The sequence below is a fragment of the Mobula birostris genome, chromosome 1 (assembly GCF_030028105.1).
Source record: "Mobula birostris isolate sMobBir1 chromosome 1, sMobBir1.hap1, whole genome shotgun sequence".
NCBI lineage: Eukaryota > Metazoa > Chordata > Chondrichthyes > Myliobatiformes > Myliobatidae > Mobula > Mobula birostris.
In genome coordinates, this window is record NC_092370.1 from 37,521,579 (window position 1) to 37,541,282 (window position 19,704).

General features: G+C 42.4%; 1 protein-coding gene across 4 annotated transcripts in view; it reads right to left on the reverse strand.

Annotated features, from left to right (window-relative positions):
* Positions 1-15,348: 15,348 nt before the first annotated feature.
* Positions 15,349-19,704, reverse strand: part of prex2 (phosphatidylinositol-3,4,5-trisphosphate-dependent Rac exchange factor 2) — a 407,250-nt gene continuing 402,894 nt past the window's right edge. For all 4 annotated transcript variants that reach the window (XM_072254160.1, XM_072254142.1, XM_072254151.1 and 1 more), the window contains one exon: positions 15,349-19,603. In XM_072254160.1, the coding sequence (XP_072110261.1) occupies positions 19,561-19,603 (43 nt within the window). In that variant the 3' untranslated portion in view covers positions 15,349-19,560. The remainder of the gene's footprint in view (positions 19,604-19,704) is intronic.

Genomic DNA, 19,704 nt, shown 5'->3' on the forward strand with positions numbered 1-19,704 from the left:
ATGGTTGAAGGGTAGTAACTGCTCCTGAACCTAGTGGTGTTGGACCTCAGGCACTTGTATCCTCTTCTTCATGAAGGAGATCTCTTCCAGTGAGAAGACGGCAGGGCCTGGATGACAGGAGCCCTTAATGATGGATGCTGCTTTCCTGCATCCATGCTCTTGTAGATGTACTCACTGGTGGGGAGGGCATTTTCTGTTACAGGCTGGCCTGTGGCACATATAGTTTGGAGCAGCATGACTTTGTACCAGGAAAATGGCATTAGCAGTCCGAAGACAAATTTCAATTTTCAGCGACCAGAGCCGAATGAGAACAAATCATACTACACTTTCATCAATAATTGCCAGAGGAAAATGGAGTCTGTGTTGACTGAAATCCATTTTATGGCAAATAGCTGTGAAATACCAAAACCAAAATTGCATTTGTATTACGTTTTGAATGACCTCGGGACAGCAGAAAGCACTTTCAAGCCAATTAATGACTTTCTACATTGTTAACATGAGAGAATAGTAGCAGTCAATGTTCAGAACAAGTTCACACAGACAGCAAAATAGTGATGAAAACATTGAGATATAGTAATGTTTGTAGAGAGAGGAGTGTTTTTTTTGTGTTTCAAAAGACGAGGTGTTACTTCACGAGCTTGCACACAGATGATGATGAAGGCTGTGGATTCAAGATCAAGGAAGGGGTGGGACAAAGAAATATAAAGTGGCAAGGAATAATAATGCGAAGACTGCACTTGTACAAAGCAATTATTTCCATATTTTAACCTCCATATTGAAGATGAGACTGCACTGTAACCAGCAACTGCATCTCACCAGGATTTTAAAAAAGTAAGTTATTGGAAAGTAGTCTGGATGATTGAACTGCGGTATTAAAGTTCGTGAATGAACAGACGTTACCTACACTTTGTCTGAATGGAAACCTGCAATAGGAAAGGGACATTGATGACTGGAGTGACAGGATAATAAACTGAGGAGTCTTTGAGAAAAACAATGGTGGTGACTGTGAGCAAGTTAATACAGGAAACAAGCTTGAGCTTTGAAATATGGATTATCTTTAATTGGTGTATATCCAGAAGATGTACACCTGTTAAAGCTAATTCATATCATGGCCAATTATTTTCTTCCTCCATTAACATCTATTTCTGTGTTAATACTTGCTAATATTCAAGTTAAAGGAAAAAAAAGAAAGGGAACCAGACATTTTCAATAATCCCACATCCCAGAAACAATGAAGTCAACAATAACTGACTGGGTTTGTCATTCAACACCTTGCCAGTTCCCCACAGTATATTTGGATCCTTTAACGGACACTAGCTTTTGTTGCATTTTGTCTGGATTGGGGGAATGCTGCTGAATGGATTGTAAACACAAAATACTCTGCAGATGCAGGGGTCAAAGCAACACTCACAACATGCTGGAGGAACTCAGCAGGTCAGGCAGCATCCGTAGAAACGATCAGTCAACGTTTCAGGCCAGAACCCTTCATCAGGACTGAAGAGGGAAGGGGCAGAGGCCCTATAAGGAAGGTGGGGGGAGGAGGGGAAGGAGGAGGCTGGTAGGTTGCAGGTGAAAAACCAGTAAGGGGAAAGATAAAGGGGTGGGGGAAGGGAAGCAGGGAGGTGATAGGCAAGAAAGGTGAAGAAGGAATAGGGGAAAGCACAATGGGTAGTAGAAGGAGGCAAAACCATGAGGGAGGTGATAGGCAGCTGGGGGAGGGGGCAGAGTGAAACTGGGAGGGGGGAAGTTGGGGGGGAGGGAATTACCGGAAGTTGGAGAATTCAATGTTCATACCAAGGGGCTGGAGACTACCCAGACGGTATATGAGGTGTCGCTCCTCCAACCTGAGTTTAGCCACATCATGGTAGTAGAGGAGGCCATGTATGGACATATTAGTATAGGAATGTGAAGCAGAGTTGAAGTGGATGGCTACCAAGAGATCCTGTCTGTTGTGGCGGACGGAGTGGAGGTGCTTGACGAAGCGGTCCCACAATCTGCGTCGGGTTTCACTGATGTAGAGGAGGCCGCACTGGGAGCACCGGATGCAATAGATGACCCCAACAGACTCACAAGTGAAGTGTTGCCTCACCTGGAAGGACTGTTTGGGGTCCTGAATGGTGGCAAGGGAGGAGGTGTAGGGACAAGTGTAGCACTTGCGCTTACAGGGATAAGTGCCGGGTGGGAGATCTGTGGGGAGGGATGTGTGGATCAGGGAGTTGCAGAGGGACTGATCCCAGTGGAAAGCGGAGAGGGGTGGAGAGGGAAAGATGTGCTTAGTGATGTGGTTCTGTTGAAGGTGGCGGAAGTTGCGGAGGATAATGTACTGGATCCGGAGGCTGGTGGGGTGGTAGGTGAGGACAAGGGGAACTCTGTCCCTGTTGTGGTGACGGGAGGATGTGGTGTGGTCCGAAGTGCGGGAAATAGAGGAGGTGCAGGTGAGGACATCAGAGATGAAGGCAGAAGGGAAACTACGATCCTTAAAGAAAGAGGACATTTGAGATGCCCTGGTACGGAAAGCCTCATCCTGGGAGCAGATGTGGCGGAGTCGGAGGAACTGGGAATAGGAAATGGCATTTTTGCATGTGGCGGGGTGGGAAGAGGTAATAGTTGAGGTAGTTATGAGAGTCAGTGGGCTTGTAGAAGATGTCAGTGGACAGTCTGTCTCCAGAGATGGGGACTGAGACATCGAGAAAGGGGAGAAAAGTGTCCAAGGTGGACCAAGTGAATTTGAGAGCTGGGTGGAAGTTTGAAGTAAAGTCAATGAAATTGACGAGCTCAGCATGGGTGCAGGAAGCAGCACCAATGTAGTCGTCAGTGTAGTGAAGGAAAAGTTGGGGAGCTATTCCCAGTTCCTCCATCTCAGCCGCATCTGCTTCCAGGATGAGTCTTTCCATTCCAGGACATCTCAAATGTCCTCTTTCTTTAAGGATCATGGTTTCCCTTCTGCAATCATCTCTGATGCCCTCACCTGCACCTCCTCCATTTCCCGCACTAAGGCCCTCACCCCATCCTCCTGTCACCACAACCGGGACAGAGTTCCCCTTGTCCTCATCTACCACCCCACCAGCCTCCAGATCCATACATTATCCACCGCAACTTTCGCCACCTTCAACAAGACCCCACCACTAAGCACATCTTTCCCTCTCCACCCCTCTCCGCTTTCCGCAGTGATCTGTCCCTCCACGAATCCCTGGTCCACACATCCCTCCCCATGGATCTCCCACCCGGCACTTATCCCTGTAAGCGCAAGTGCTACACTTGTCCCTACACCTCCTCCCTTGCCACCATTCAGTGCCCCAAACAGTCCTTCCAGGCAAGGCAACACTTCACTTGTGAGTCTGTTGGGGTCATCTATTGCATCCGGTGCTCCCGGTGCAGCCTCCTCTACATCGGTGAGACCCGATGCAGATTGGGGGACCGCTTCGTCGAGCACCTCCACTCTGTCCGCCACAACAGACAGGATCTCCAGGTTGCCACCCACTTCAACTCTGCTTTACATTCCCATTCGGATATGTCCATACGTGGCCTCCTCTACTGCCATGATGAGGCCAAATTCAGGTTGGAGGAGCAACACCTCATATACCGTCTGGGTAGTCTCCAGCCCCTTGGTATGAACATTGAATTCTCCAACTTCCAGTAGTTCCCTCCCCCTCCCTTCCTCTATCCCTATGTCACTGTGCCCCCTCCCCCAGCTGCCTATCACCTCCCTCATGGTTCTGCCTCCTTCTACCACCCATTGTACTTTCTCCTATTCCTTCTTCACCTTTTCTGCCTATCACCTCCCTGCTTCCCCTCCCCCACACCTTTACCTTTCCCCTTACTGGTTTTTCACCTGGAACCTACCAGCCTTCTCCTTCCCACCCTCCCCCCACCTTCTTTATAGGGCCTCTGTCCCCTCCCTCTTCAGTCCTGACGAAGGATTCCAGCCCAAAACGTTGACTGATCATTTCCACGGATGCTGCCTGACCTGCTGAGTTCCTCCAGCGTGTTGTGAGTGCTGCTGAGTGGATTGCTCTGTAGAGAGTTGGCATGGATTCAATAGGCCATATGGCCTCTTCCTGTGCCTTAACAACTCTATGACAAATTATAACATGGTGTCAATTAAAAATTGATCATTACCAACTTCTTCACCATGTTTATTACGTACTGCAGCATCTTGGCTTTATACACAGTAGATATTGGATTAAAATAAATTGATAAACTTCTAATTGTAGCACAGTATGTGGAGGAACAGCATAACTTGGCAACAGAGTTCAAAAGTTTCAATTTTCCTTTCTGTTTACTGCTTAATAACATTTGTGAAACAATGGGCACTCATTTGTATCAATGCTAAAACCAGTCCACAGTATAATTGACATTTTAAATGTTAGAATTCTATAAATGCTGGAATTCTTAAGACCTGGCAATACTCAGGAGATGAGTCAGCCATCTGTTTGAAATGGTAAGTTTACTGTTTCTGGTTGATAACCTCAAATGTTAAAATTACCCTCTCAAGAGTTACGGGCCACCAGCTGAATGTTTCAAGATTTTCTGCTTTTAATTTCGTAAAATCATTTAAAATATTTATATAAAACTATAAATATATTCTAAAACCATTGAATAGAGACCCATGCATATTAAATTAGTAAAAGAACGAACCAGAAGGCATAAGAAGACGGAATGCAGCTGAGAGGTGGATAAGAAACCTGGGTGAAAGTGAAGGGAAAATGATATGGAGTGAGTAAGGGAGATGCTAATAAGCACATGCCACTACTTAGATTTAATTCATTTGTCCCGTCAAATTGGATTGTTCAAATGCTGAGTTTGTGCTACCTAGAGACATGTGTATCACCCCACCAACATTGATGCAACAGTATGATTTGATTTAAAATAATAATTATCAATTGATGCTGTTGTCTATTAATAAACAACGGTGGCAAGGAGGACAGCGATTCATTCATGTAAAATGTACCAAAAGTAAAGTGAGACAAGGCTACAAGGAGGGAAGTACAAGAGAAGGAGGAAGCCAGAAGCAGTTAGTGTAATAATAACTATACCGTGCATAATCGTACAGTTCAGGAAAAGTTCATCTAATTGTGCCTAGTTCGACAAGTTATAAAAAGCCAGCCACAGCTTCCAAAGAAGCACTGTGCTAGGCTGGTCTGCTAATTTCAGCAATTTCCTCTCACATTTTGTTAAAGTGTTTGAATGACTTACAGTTTAATGCCCAGCAAGCAGCTAATTGCCCTTTTACATTACTGTCCTCCAGTCTGACGTGCTATTTTTAATTCTGCATGGTATCCACAAATATCTTCAAACAGCATCTAATTATGTGGTGTCTGCACCAACTTTATACTGTAGCTAGTACAGGCTGTGCATTGACACCTAGAAATATTTTTATCAATCAATCTGAGGGAGATAGTGGATCCTCAGTCACTGAGAAATGGAAGATGTGGTGAACAGCAGATGACTGTGTAGGGGGAGGTGGGCATCTAGATGTCTGCTACAAGATCACATCTCCATCCCGCTTTTCTTTCTTCTTACCTATAACTTGCAATATCTGGAAACATGCTTCATGTAATTTTGACCTTCAAGTTGTTAATCAACCAACAAGTAGGTCCTGTATCTTTTATAAAAAATCCTCCATCTCACCATTTTCAGTGAGTAGCCCGTCTGAAAGAGCTGGTATATATGAGTTATCTCTCTAGAGATCTGACCAACAGGTAGCTAAATCACGAGTGGAGGCACAAACATGAGATGCAAGAGAGCTTGAGAAATGCATAAGAGTGAACAGCAAAGATACCTTTCCTTATAAGACCCAGAAAAATTACTCCTATTGCTCTTGCACATACTGAAGTTACTTTTGGAGCTGTTTGCAAAGGTTGGTGCCTGCAGGGTGCTTGAGCATACCCAGTTGGCCTATGGAATTTCTTCAGTGTCCTACACACATTAAATACAATACGGGGCTTCCAACAGAGCTAAGCAGCCTTATCGAAAGCAACAGCATTAAAGTCCATTTTGCTGCTTAGGGCCATGATTGTGCAGCTTACTGGAAATTTTATGCGATGGCTAAAGTCTGTACTTGAGGGGAATCCAAAATGTTCACTGGGAGAAAAGGAGAGGGGCAGGACTTGACCGCAGAGAGTGAAGCAGAGCAGGTAAATGTTAGTGAAAAGCCCAACCTTACTGGAAGGAGAGGAAGTTAAGTGGGATTCATTTTTTTAAAAATCAAGAAATGAAATCAGAGCAACAGGTTATTATTACAGCTCTCCATCTATCATTTAAGTTACTGACCTGAAATGGTCCAGTGATGAGTTCTGATGAAAGCTCTTGGACTTGAGACATTGACTTTGTTTCCTTTTCCACAGGTTTGCTGAGTATCTCCAGAATTTCCTTTTTTTTTAAATGTCAGATTTCCAGCGTTTGAATCTCTTTCAATTCTCATCCCTTACTTGGAGGTCAGTTGCTGTTACTGGGATTGCTTTACCTCTGGTAGGGAGGAGGATGGGTTCGGTCACATACGTAGTTCCAGTGGAAGAGCATCAAACCTGGAACTAGAAGGCTGGGTATCTGCTGGTGAGATTAGAAGGCAGAGGCAAGAAAGCTAAAGAACAAACATTAGGAGAGTTTTGTTGTGTTCGAAGTGAGGTTGAGTGCAGAGCACACCAGTACCCCAGCTCAGCAGCATGCAGGATATACGACTGAACTTTATTGATAACACCGCTCGTACAGCATGTGAACTCCTTCCATATGGGGGTGGCTAACTGAGCGGCATAGGGATAACAATATTAACCACCATAACAAGTTTCAATGTGCTTTATATGAGTTCTGGTTAATAAGAATGATGAGCTCAGGCTACAAGTTGATAGTGGGATCAGAAAATATTGTTGAGTCATTCAGGATAATATCAGGACATGCACAAAAATATCAGAGCAATCCTGGAACTTCAAACGATAGGCACAGTGGGGTATGCTTTTCAGAACTGGTCACTGCATTACAGAGAAGAATCACACCAAAGAAGAGTAGTAGAAATTACAAAGATGCTACCGGTGATGCAGACCTTAAAGGTTGAATTTTCTGTGGTTGTTTACTGACTTCTGTGGAGAGGTTTAATAGACATATAAAATTTGGGAACCCTTGACAGAATGAATAGGAAGGATGACAGAAGTAGTATTTTAGCTAACTGGAGCAAAGAGGTAATAAATAAAATAATCAATGACATGCAATGACATTAATTTGTGAAAAGGTCAGTTCTCATTTCCATCCATATAATTTGAGGTTATAACCTGATTGTGTTGACCAGCCATTTTGGCTATGAAGGCACAGGTTTGGAGAGTGCTGTAAAGATCTTTCACATTATTTCTTGGTGAAGCAAGAACGTTAATCAGAAATAGGCCTTGGTAATGTGTGCATAAACATAAGAGAGTCTGCAGATGCAAGAAGCCTTGAGCAAGACACACAAAATGCTGGAGGTACTCAGCAGGTAGGGTAGCATCTATGGAGGGGAATAAACAGTCAACGTTTCAGACCGAGATGCTCCATCAGAACTGGAAAGGAAGGAGGCAGAAGCCAGAATAAGAAGGTGAGGAAGAAATTCAAGCTGGCAGGTGAGACCTGTGGGGGGAAGGGGGAATGAAGTAAGAAGGTTGGAAGGGTGTGGTAAGTGGCTGAAGAGGAAGGAATCTAATATGAGAGGACAGTAGTGGAATGGGTGTAATGTATTCATGTATGTTTTGACCCTTACAGATTGCCATCAAGTTTCCTTGAGAGTTACGTGCTGAATATAATGTGAGAGGGCATTCTGGGTAGATAAACAGCTGTCCATCTGTTCCCACCTCTCTGTCTCTCGTCTGTGTTAATCACGGACACCGGGCTTCCCACTACCACAAACATAATAACTGGCAATGAGGTGATAGCTCCTCACATGATAGTTATTGACTTTTTTCCCATCGGCAAGAAAAGTCCATGTGCAATGCTGGCAATGTAGGTCAGCGAAAAGAAGACGGGTACAGGAAGTGTGGTCGGTGAAGAACCGGAAGGAGAGAATGAGAATAGGATGGTTAAATAAAACACAAGAGAGAGAGAGAGAGAGAGAGAGAGAGAGAAAGAGAGAGATGAATAAGACATTAACTTTTCTGGAACAAGTCAGTGTTTGAAAAAGGCGAAAATGTTTGGAAGTACGGGGCCATATGATGAAACAACAGAGCAATGAAGTTCATATACTGAAAGCTTTTAATGTTTTGCACTGGTAAATCAAATTTCAGATTATAGTCATGTTCCATCCTTTCTGACTGCGAAGGGTGCAAAAAACATTTAATTTGCTACATAGACCAGTGCAATCTGCTCAGTCTGATGATAAGCCTTATGGCGACATAGCTGAAGCCTTAATGGACAACTATTCATCTAAACCTTTGATTATTGCCGAGACGTTTAGATTTCATGAAAGGAATCAAGAGGAAAGCAAGTCTATTTCACAGTTTGTGGCAGTGCTGAAGCAATTGTCTGAACACTGTGATTCTGGGCAGTCACTGAATGACACATTACATTACAGACGTGTGTGGTTTGCATGGTGAGGCAATTCAGAAATGGTTGCTTACAGAAGGCAGACTAACATTACAAAAGGCAATTGAGATTAGTTCATCTCTGGAGATGGCAGCTAGAGAACCACAATTATTAAGCACGTCTTCCCAAATTCATATATTTTCTCCTGACTTTAAGAATAAGACACCGATTGGTACTCGATGTTACCATTGTGGCAAAACTGGGCATTCAGCAAAAGAATGCTCATATAATGATTTACATAAGGGAAGCTGTGCTAAGAAGGGATATATTAAACATGCCTGTAAAAGTAAAAATTCACTGTCAACCAAAACTACTGCAATAAAGAGAAATGTCTTTTGGAAAAACAAAAAGAAACATGTACAAGATGGAGCATACTGGGACATAGGCATATTAGGAATGGTCAGCATGGCACTGCACATGGTAGCTCATATCTAACCAATCTTACAGCGATTTTCAAGCACGTTACCAGGAAAGTTGATGAAGGCAAGGCAGTGGGTGGTGTCTACATGGGCCTTGGCAGGACATTTTACAAGGTCCGGCATGGGAGGTTAGTCAAGACGGTTGAGTCGCTTGGCATCCAAGCTGAGGTAGTAAATTAGATTAGACATTGGCTTTGTGAGAGAAGCCAGAGAGTGGTAGTTGAGGGTTGCCTCTCTGACTGTAGGCCTGTGACCAGTGGAGAGCCACAGGGATCAGTGCTGGGTCCGACGTTGTTTGTCATTTTTTTCAATGATCTGGATGATAATGTGGTTAACTCGATCAGCAAATTTGCGGATGACACCAAGATTTAGGGTGTAGTGGACAGCAAGGAAGACCACCCTGGCCTACAGTGGGATCTGGACAAGCTGGAAAAATAAGCTGAAAAATAGCAGGTGGAACTTAATGCAATCAATTGCAAGGTGTTGCACTTCAAAAGGACCAAACAAGATAGGTCTTACATAGTGAATGGTAGGGCACGTAGAACAAAGGAATCTGGGAATACAGGTCCATAATTCACTGAAAGTGGTGTCACAGGTTGATAGGGTTGAAAAATTAACTTTTGGCACATTGGGCTTCATAAATCCAAGTAGTGAGTACAGGAGGACAGGAGGTGGAATGTTAATTTGAAGTTGTATTAGACATTGGTGATGCCTAATCTGGAGTATTGTGTGCAGTTTTGGTCATATACTTAAAGGAAAAATGTAAGTAAAGTTGAAAGGGTACAGAAAAACCTTACAGGGTTGTTGCCAGGTCTGAAGGACCCGAGTTATATGAAAAGATTAAATAGGTTAGGACTTAATACCTTAGAACATAGAAGATTGAGAGGATATTTAATAGAGGTATACAAAATTATGAGAGGTATAGATAGGGTAAATGCAAGCAGGCTTTTCCCACTGACATTGTGTGGGCCTACAACTAAAGGTCATGGTTTAAGGGTGAAAGGTGAAAATTTTAAGGGGAACCTTCTCTCAGAGTGTCATGAGGGTGTGGAAGTGGTGCATGTGAACTCAATTTCAACATTTAAGGGGAGTTTGGTTAGGTTGGTAGGGGTATGGAGTACTATGGTGCCGGTGCAGGTTGATAGGAGTAGAGATTTAAATGAAGGGCCTGATTCTGTACTGTACTTTTCTATAGCTCTATGACAAAGCTAAAAGCCAGGCTGAGCGGGAAGCACTCACAATTGTATTTGGAGTCAAGAAATTCCATCGATTCCTCTTTGGTCACAGATTTACATGACTGACAGATCATCATCCCTTGATGTCAGTTTTTTGTCCACATGTCACTCCACTCTTTAAGTTATTAAAGACGAAGTTTCGGGGTACTGGGAAACTAATGATAAATTAAGACAAAGTCAGCAGGGTTTCTGTAAAAGGAAATATTTCATGACAAATTTGTTAAGAGACCTTTGAGGAACTAACAAGCAGGGTGGATAAAGAAAATGCAGTGGATGTCATTTACTTGCATTTTCAGAAGATATTTGATAAGGTTCCATACATGAGGCCGCTTGACAAGATAAAATCCTATGGTGTTACAGGAAAGATACTGGCATGGAGAGAGGAATGGCTGACAGGCAGAAGGCAGTGAACATAAGAATATAAGAAATAGGAGCAGGAGTAGGCCATCCGACCCATCAAGCCTGCCCCGCCATTCAATAAGATCATGGCTGATCTGTCCATAAACTCAGCTCCATCTACCTGCCTTTTCCTTATAACCCTTAATTCCCTTACTATGTAAAAACCTATCTAATTGTTTGTAAAATATATTTAGTGAGGAAGCCTCAACTGCTTCCCTGGGCAGAGAATTCCACAGATTCACCACTCTCTGGGAAAAACAGTTTCTCCTTATCTCCGTCCTAATCTTCTCTCCTGAATCTTGAGGCAATGTCCCCTAGTTCTAGTCTCTCCTACCCATGGAAACAACTTTCCTACTTCTATCAAATCTATCCCTTTCAAAATTTTGTATGTTTCTATAAGATCCCCTCTCATTCTTCTGAACTCCAGACAGTATAGTGCCAGGCAACTCAATCTCGCCTCATAGGTTAACCCCTTCATCCCTGGAATCAACCTGGTGAACCTCCTCTGCGCTGAGGGAGAATAAAGGGGTCTTTTCTGGTTGGCTTCCAGTGACTAGTGGTGTTCCTCAGGAGTCAGCATTGGGATCGCTACTTTTCACATTGTTTGGATAATGGAATTACGTAATGGCTTTCTGGCAAAGTTTGCGGATGATACAAAGATTAATTGGAGGGGTAAGTAGTGCTGAGGAAGCAATGTGATTGCAGCAGGACTTGTACAAATAGGAAGAATGAGCAAAAAGTGGCAGATGGAATACAGAGTTGGGAAATGAATGATAATGCATTTGGGTAAAAGGAACAATTGTGCAGACTGTACCTAAATGGAGGAAGGTTCAAACATCAAAGATGCAGAGGGGCTTAGAAGTCTTCGTGCAAGACTCTCAAAAGGATAATTTAAAAGTTGAGTCTGTGGTAAAGAAGGCAAATGCAATGTTGTCATTTATTTCAAGGGGAATAGAACATAAAAGCAAGGAGATAATGCTGAGGTTTTATAAGACACTAGTCAGGCTGCACTTAGAGTATTGTCAACAGTTTTGGGCCCCATATCTCAGAAAGGAAGTGTTGTCATTGGAGAGAGTCCAGAGGAGGTTCACGATGTCAGAACGGAGCGCTGGAAGTGGACCCAAATGCAAGACACAGACACTGAAGTACTAGGAACAGGACTTGACTAGAGAACTGGGACAAGAACACAGACTTGGGCTAGGACATTGGCTAGGCAAGCGGGACCAGGACAAGGAACTGGGAACTAGGAGCCTTGGTTTGGACTCCAAGCCGGAGACTGGACAAGGACCCAGAACCTGGGTCTTGACTTGGGCTCAGACCCCAGAACTAGGCAAGGACATGACATGGCTACAGGACTGGACATGGCTTGGGTGCTTCATGGCTTGGGTATTTCGAGGCTTGGGTTCTTCGAGGCGAGGACATGATGAGGCTTGGGTTCGGACTCCGAGCCAGAGACTTGACAAGGACCCAGAACCTGGGTCTTGACTCGGGCTTGGACTCCGGAACTAGGCGAAGACATGATGTGGTCTTGGGAGACAGGACGAGGTGAGGCTACAGGACAGAACAAGACTCCTGGGCAAGACGAGGGAACTCCAGCACAGGACGAGGGAACTCCAGCACAGGATGAAACACATGGACAGGACGAGAACACGAATCCTTGACTTGGTACTCAGGAACAGCCGAGCCTTGGACTTGAGACAACAGGAACGCAGATCACAGAGCCGTGGTCCTGGGGAGGACAAGAACACAGAGCCTTGGTCTAGAGCATAGGAATATGGAGCCTTGGGCTTCAGAGACAGGAACACCAGGACATGGAACACAGAGCCAGGACCCCTCCTTAGGAACAGGACTTAGGGCCGGGTCTCTACACAGAATGCTGAACATGACGAGATGGTACCCAACACTAGGTAGCGGAAAACGGCCGGACCTACCTAGTGAAGGCGTGGACACAGAGACAGTTCCAACTCAACAATAGACAGTTCCTTATCTTGATACAGTAAGGCTCTGGTCGCTCTCCGGTGGTAGAACTAGACACAGGTTGCAGGACAAGGCTCCAGACATAGGCTGCGGGCAAGGCTCCAGACGCAGGCTGCGGGCAAGGCTCCAGACGCAGGCTGCGGGCAAGGCTCCAGACACAGGCAAAGACGGCCTGGCTTACCCAATGGAGGCAAGAACAGGAAGGGACAGATCCAACCGCAGGGTAACGGCAAAGACAGCCTGACTTAAGGCTGATTTATACTTCTGCGTCAAATAGACGCCATAGGTATGGTGCCGCCATGAACCCTACGCTGTAGCCTGACGCGCATCTCTTCCAAAATGTAACTACGCATCGCGGCAACGCAGACCGAACAACTGCGATTCGTCCGCTGGGTAGCATCGCATTTCATCCTACGCTGCAATAGCTTCCCGTAGGGCGACTGAAGGGCAGGGAAGGAACTCTGGCTGCAGTGCTTTCCATAATGCTTTACAGACTTCCAAAATTATGGAGGACACATTTTGCCTTTACGAAAAAAGATGCTTGCTTTAAACTTATTTACTCCGAGAAACACTACCATGACCATGAAGCCTTGCGCAGGCAGGTGTGTGCGCATGCGCGACGTGCCCGAATTGCAGAGTGACGCAGACACACCGATGCACAAGGATAAATGCTCACAATGTGCGTAGCCCTCTTGCATAGGTTACGGCGTCCATTTGACGTAGAAGTATAAATCAACCTTTACCCCACGGAGGCAAGGACGGGATACTGACAAGACAAACCAGCAACCACACTCGAACCCAGGGCCACTTATATTCCCAGCCCCGAGACGAGCATCAGGTGCCTATGATTAAGCCCAACTGAAACAAGGGACAGACAGAAGACCCAGAGTCCAGAGTCCACGGAGCGGACCGTGAACCGGAACGTGGACTTCATGGACCGGACCATGACACACGAGGATGATTCTGGAAATGAAGGGGTTAACATATGAGGAGCATTTGGCAGCTTTGGGCTGGTACTCACTGGAATTTAGAAGAATGCAGGGGGATCTCATTGAAAGGACTAGGGTGGATGTGGAGAGGATGTTTCATATGGTGGGGGTATCGAGAACTAGAGGGGTGACCTTTTAGAACAGAAGTAAGGAGGAATTTTGCTTAGCCAGAGGATAATGAATCCGTGGAATGCTCTGCCACATACCGTGGTGGAGGCCAGGTCTGTTGGTATATTTAAGTCGGAAGTTGATAGCTCCCTGATCAGTCAGGGTATCAAAAGATATGGCAAGAAGGCTGGTGTATGGAGTTGAGTGGGATCTGGGATCAGCCATGGTGGAAGAGCTGAGCAGACTCAATGGGCTGAGTGGCCTAATTCTGCTCCTGTGTCTTATGGTGTTGTGGTCTTATGCGAGCATTCCTTCCCTGGCTGCTAGTCAAATGCCATGCTGAGCTTTGTTACTCTCTGCAGGTCAGTACAACTGGTCAATGCACCATTTGAATGCTGATAGAGCATCCAAACTTCTCCTGCTGTTACAACTCCAAAGCCATCCCTAAAGGAGACCTTTTACTTCACACGTACCTAGAACTGCAATAACTGTGGTGCAAGTCCAGAAGTATGCATGTATTGACCCTGTTCCTCCTAAAGTGCTGGACATGGTAACTCACAAATGGAAAGGAGAGCCAACAATAGAACTGAAACCTTACCTGGCTCAACGAAAGGAGCTTACAGTACCCAAGTCAAGATCTATACTTACACCACCGAGAGATAAAATTACTTTGGTGTCATCCCAGGTTGTCAGTGTTCACACAGGAACATGCGGCCTCCAGACAGATTGAATCTCTATCTGGTCTGTGTACAGGAAAGGTTGGAAACCTTTAAGATAAGGTGGGAGGGATATGTTATATGTTTTGACACTTATGGGTTACTGTCAAGCTTCCCTATGTGTTACGTACTGAACATAAAATGAGAGAGTATTCTGGGTGGATGACTTACAGCAGCAAATTTGTTCCTCACTCTCCATCTCTCATCTGTGTTATTCAGGGGCACCAGTACCAGTTCCTCCAGTATTTTGTGTGAGCTGTTGGTGTGTGCAGTAGTTTGATGAAGCTCTGGGAAAGAAGCCTTTCAGAAATCACCAAGGCAAGTGAGATTGGTATAGAAAGGCACCAGCAGGAGAGAGTCTGCAGATACTGGAGATCCATAGCAACACACATAAAATACTGGAGGAACTCAGCATGTTGGGCAGCATCTATGGAAAAGAGTAAACAGTTGACATTTTGGGCCAAGACAATTCTTCAGGACTGGTATAGAAAGGTACTTGACGGTTGGCAGGCACGTGGTGGGCTGAAAAACCAGTTTCTTTGTCGTTTAACCAGTCTGCAAGTTTCTGGGTTTTCTTTATGTCTTTTTCATTGGCTAGGTGCCTAACCAAGAAGTCTCCTGGAGTAGTTTCTTGGGATAACCTTATTACCTGTCTTAAATTGGGAGAATGAGTTGAGGGTTGTATCTAAGTCAATGATTGATTGAGGCACCTTTCCAAACTCTAATATTAACCAGAAAAGCAGGCAGAAGAAAGCAATAGATATCAGTAGCAGTTGGTGACATCAATGAAATCCAGGTCTATAGTTTGTAAACTGGCATTTTTTTTTAACTGTAGTTTAAACATTTTTTTAGAAGATTCACTTGATTATAGCATCCTGCAGATTTTATTTTTTTTTATTATCAGTTGAATTTAATTGCATTTCTACAGCAATATATTTCAAACATAAAGAAAATGTAACAGCTTTGCTTTAAACACTGTGTTCCATTCCTGCATTAAGTGTTTAATATATAAGTATGATTAAATAGTCAGTATAATTTAACAATATATCACAGCATACTGTAATTATGTATTTACAGAGAAAGGTATTCTTTTGAAAGGCATACAAACATCAGCTTATAACTTTATCAGGGAAAAGATTAAATGTAACACACATAGAACTAACATGCATCATGGTACATCGCTAGTGATAAGTCATTACAGAAATTCAAAGCCCTCAGTCTAACAGTCACAGTCAATACACTCAGAAACATTCATTATTTCCAGAATAAGCTTTCTCGATGGCTTTATTCAAATAATGTACCATTGCATCAATGGAAATTAAATAGTTCAAGATCTCAAAGCCTGATTTGGATCTTTTGAAATCATCATACTTTATGAAATATTAAAGCATTTAAAGAACATGAAAGGAAATTGGATTCTATATTTTACCTTCCATTTTGAAGAATGTTTCATTTAACAAAGGGAATAATGTAGTTATCAGAGAACAAATAAGTTCTTACTTATAATTTAACTTATAATAATGAAAGAGAACAATTCTGCTACGTGAAGTTGATTATTTTTGCATTGTTATTGAAGATCATGAAGATTTCATTATAAGTCCACAAAAATGCACCTTCACAAAAATTTCCTCCCCACTACATTTAGATTTTCTATTTTCATTGCAATAATCCCTCAGCACCGTCACTGCAGAAAATATAGAGAAAATATTAGGTACTACAATCTCAACATTTCTGGCAAATCTATCAAAGTGATATTGGTTTATATTAAATATACTCTGTGATTCATCTCCGAGCCACATGGAATATGACTGACCCAGGTTCCATTACTAGTTAACTGAATTTTATAATGAAGGTGTGACATCATTTGCTTCTTTTACCTTTTGCCATCTTGATTAAGATTTGATTCAGAATGTATGTACAGTAAAGTCTTGTGTCAGGCAAATTCTACATCAGGAACTAATATGACTGTATTTTTCTAATGTCCATTCCCCAATGTCATCTTCCAATCTTATTTCCGCAAGTTAGTGCAAGATTAAAATACTTAAAATATGAACCATATATATTGATACTAATCAGCAGATTATTTATATAAAATCAAGTTTATCAGTTTCTTTAACACACATTTTAAAGTATGTAAGTTTGACATACTTAACTTCATAATGTCACTAAAAGTACTTAGAAAAAAATATTCCTGTATAGTAATGGAAGTAATTATCTGCTAACTCATCTAGTGGGAAACTGACAGGAAACCAACTGCAGCCCGCTGTCAGAAGGCAAAATCAGATAGTGTGTAAAACAGGTCCTAAATCAGTGGCATCTATTTCCTGCCAACTATGTAAAGCTAAAATTAGATTAAATGATTTCACAAATTCTAAAAATCAAAGACAGTGCTTTATCATATAATAGTTTTAGAGCGAACAACTGGCTCCAAAACATGACACAACTTGGGTTTGTTGTGAGATTGTGCAGTGGTCAGTCACTTCCCCTGCAGGAAACTAGGTTAGGGAAAGTGCTAAACCAGGACACAACATTGATACTTCAGATTCTGTTCTATAAATCTGACTCTAACATTCATAGTTAATGTGCTAGGCATTGATGTAATATTGAATGTTTAAGTAAGTGCCCCTATTAATGTACTGTATGTATTTGTAGGCAGCAGCAGTTTCTGGAAACAGCTTATCAGGTACCTGGCTCCAAGGAGCAATGATAGCACTTGGAAATGTGAATTTCGTCCTCGGGGAAATAAAATACATTTTTTCTAGCAATAGGATTTCACCCATTTTTGATGCACCAAATGTATCATAAGGTGCCGTAGAAAGAAAAGGAAATATACCACATTCTTGCTTCGAAAATTGTGATTTCCACCTTTCGGAAGTATTATTTTGTGATTAATTAAGCAGGGTTAAGTAGATACAATCGTATGGCCAGCAAGGCAGTGCTATTTTATTCTCTTTGACAGCAACAGGGATATTATGAGGGAAAAGGCAGAGGACGGGGTAAACAGTGCTCGGGCCTGTAGGTTGTGATTGCACTGTACAACAATCCTACCTCTGCCCACAGCCAGTGACCGGCCGATCTCCCTCCCTACCAGACACGTGTGACTTCAAGTTGAAACGGGGCACAAATCTAGATATCTGTGACCTAAAGCCATCCATGCTTAGGCCTGCTTCAATAATGAGGTTTTTAATATACTGAAATGACTGGGATGGGTGAGATTTATGAAACACAAAGCAACGACCTTTCGGGGTCACATCAATTCAGTAACTGCTGATGTAATGTATTTGTTTCATGGAAAGCTGAAAGCCAATGTTGTAGGCTGCAACCTATAATCTGGTTTCTGTTGGCAAGTGCAGTGTTCATTGACGATGGCAAAAATGGGGAAATAGCACCCGTGCTAGTGTGAATCACAAGAATTGCCCCTCCAGTTTTCTGATGGGCAGGCGTTCAACAGGACGTGGGCCCAAAAACCTCAAACCCTCATCTAGAAACAATTATTTTGGACATATAGAAAGTAAACAGGGATCAATAGATCCAATGAATTTTGTTTGCCGATTGCATCTTTATTGCTTAGAAAGCACAGAGTAAATGTAATTGGGGAAAGTTATTGCCATGTGATGAATGCAATCAATATAAGAACACCTATTTTTAACTTGATAAAAGACTCCGTGAAATGAAAAAGGTAGTTTTGTGTTTGCTTGGGAAAAAAAAGAAGGGTATTTGTAACAATTGGGAGTCATAGAATTGTTGATTGTTTTTAGAGTGTCGAAGGAGGCTATTCAGGTCATTACAGTATTGCTTGAATGGGACACAAGCAACTAGTCCTTGTAGAAACATATCGCTAACCCAGATGATGAGCTAAGTGAAATGATTCTCTTCCATAAACTTGGAATGTTTGATTACCTGTCCATGAACACTATGGTAAAACTCAAATATTTGAAAGTCATAGCTTTTCAAGTAGCCAATTATCTGGATACAACTATTTATTATTTAAGATTAGAACTATGCCTAGCTACTTTCAATATGATTGTCCATTTCACCGTAAAGTACAACTGCTTAAAAGCAAGCATAAATTGTTACACTGAAATTGGCCAACAGAAGAGAATAAGGTTATACTTAAAAAAAACCCACATCAAGAATAAGACCTTGAAGTTATTTTTGCACATTAGTAAGTAAAAGTCTTAGTCCTGAGAGAATGTCACCTGATATTGTTCCTAATTATACAAATGCAAATGTATTTTACATCAGTTCCTATCTAATAAAAAGGCAGTAAAAGTTTATATTTTGTGCATTTAAATATTGCTTGCTTGATGAAAGGAATATTTGTTCAAGTGTTATGCATTTACAATATACAGTATGCAAGATAGTTAATTTTCTGCAAAAGCGAAACTGAATCACCTTCCCTTCTTGCTAAATGAAGGAAAGCAGACGCTGCTTCAAGACCCCTCCTTTCTTATTTCACAATACAAATACTGCCACGGAGGATTCTACACGCAAGAGAAAAAACAGGGCTGTGATCTTCCAATACATTAAAATAAACAAATTCGGGTTGGGGCTGAGATTAAGTTTATAACATCATCTCAGCCTTGAGGTGACAAAAAGAGACTATGGCTGTGCTACCTAAAACATCAGAATCCCCTTGTAATATTGCAGTCTTTTCACGTACCCTCTATCATCTGTAGAGAGCTTCGAACAACAATGACTGCTGTGCATTTGTTAATGTTCTTATGCCTGAAAAGAGCCAGTTATAATATAATCCTAAATAGTGAACCTGTTTAAATATACAAAACTTTATCAACAAATTATTGCTTAATACTTTAAGGTAAAGTTAAAAGGATCGTAAAAGATACAAACTGACTAAAGCTTCTTAATTTGATAGATAATGAAACCTATTTATGCTTAATAAATTTACAATAAGCAATAATTAGCTTCATGGTTTGAAAAAGAAATTTACTGAACAACCACCCTAATTTGTGCCTGTTCGATGTGGCAAAGAAAAGCATTTATTCCAGTTTGAATGGCTGAGGTTTATCTTAGAAAATGCAGCACATTTCACCAGCACTTCCCAGCAATATCTTGTTTGAAAGCCAGGAGTATCCTACTATTTACAGTGCAAACCCTCTGAATTGTAGTTGAAGAAGCAATGCCCAGATATCTTCAAGTTTTGAAGCAGGTGTCTTCAAGCATCACCATCAGGGGGGGGTTGACACAGTTTGTATAATCTGGTGGAAACAGATGACAGTCATTACATATTGAATGGGCTGAAAGCATCATTGGTTATCAAGTTTATTAAATATTCATTATAAAGCACTGGATTGAGGTG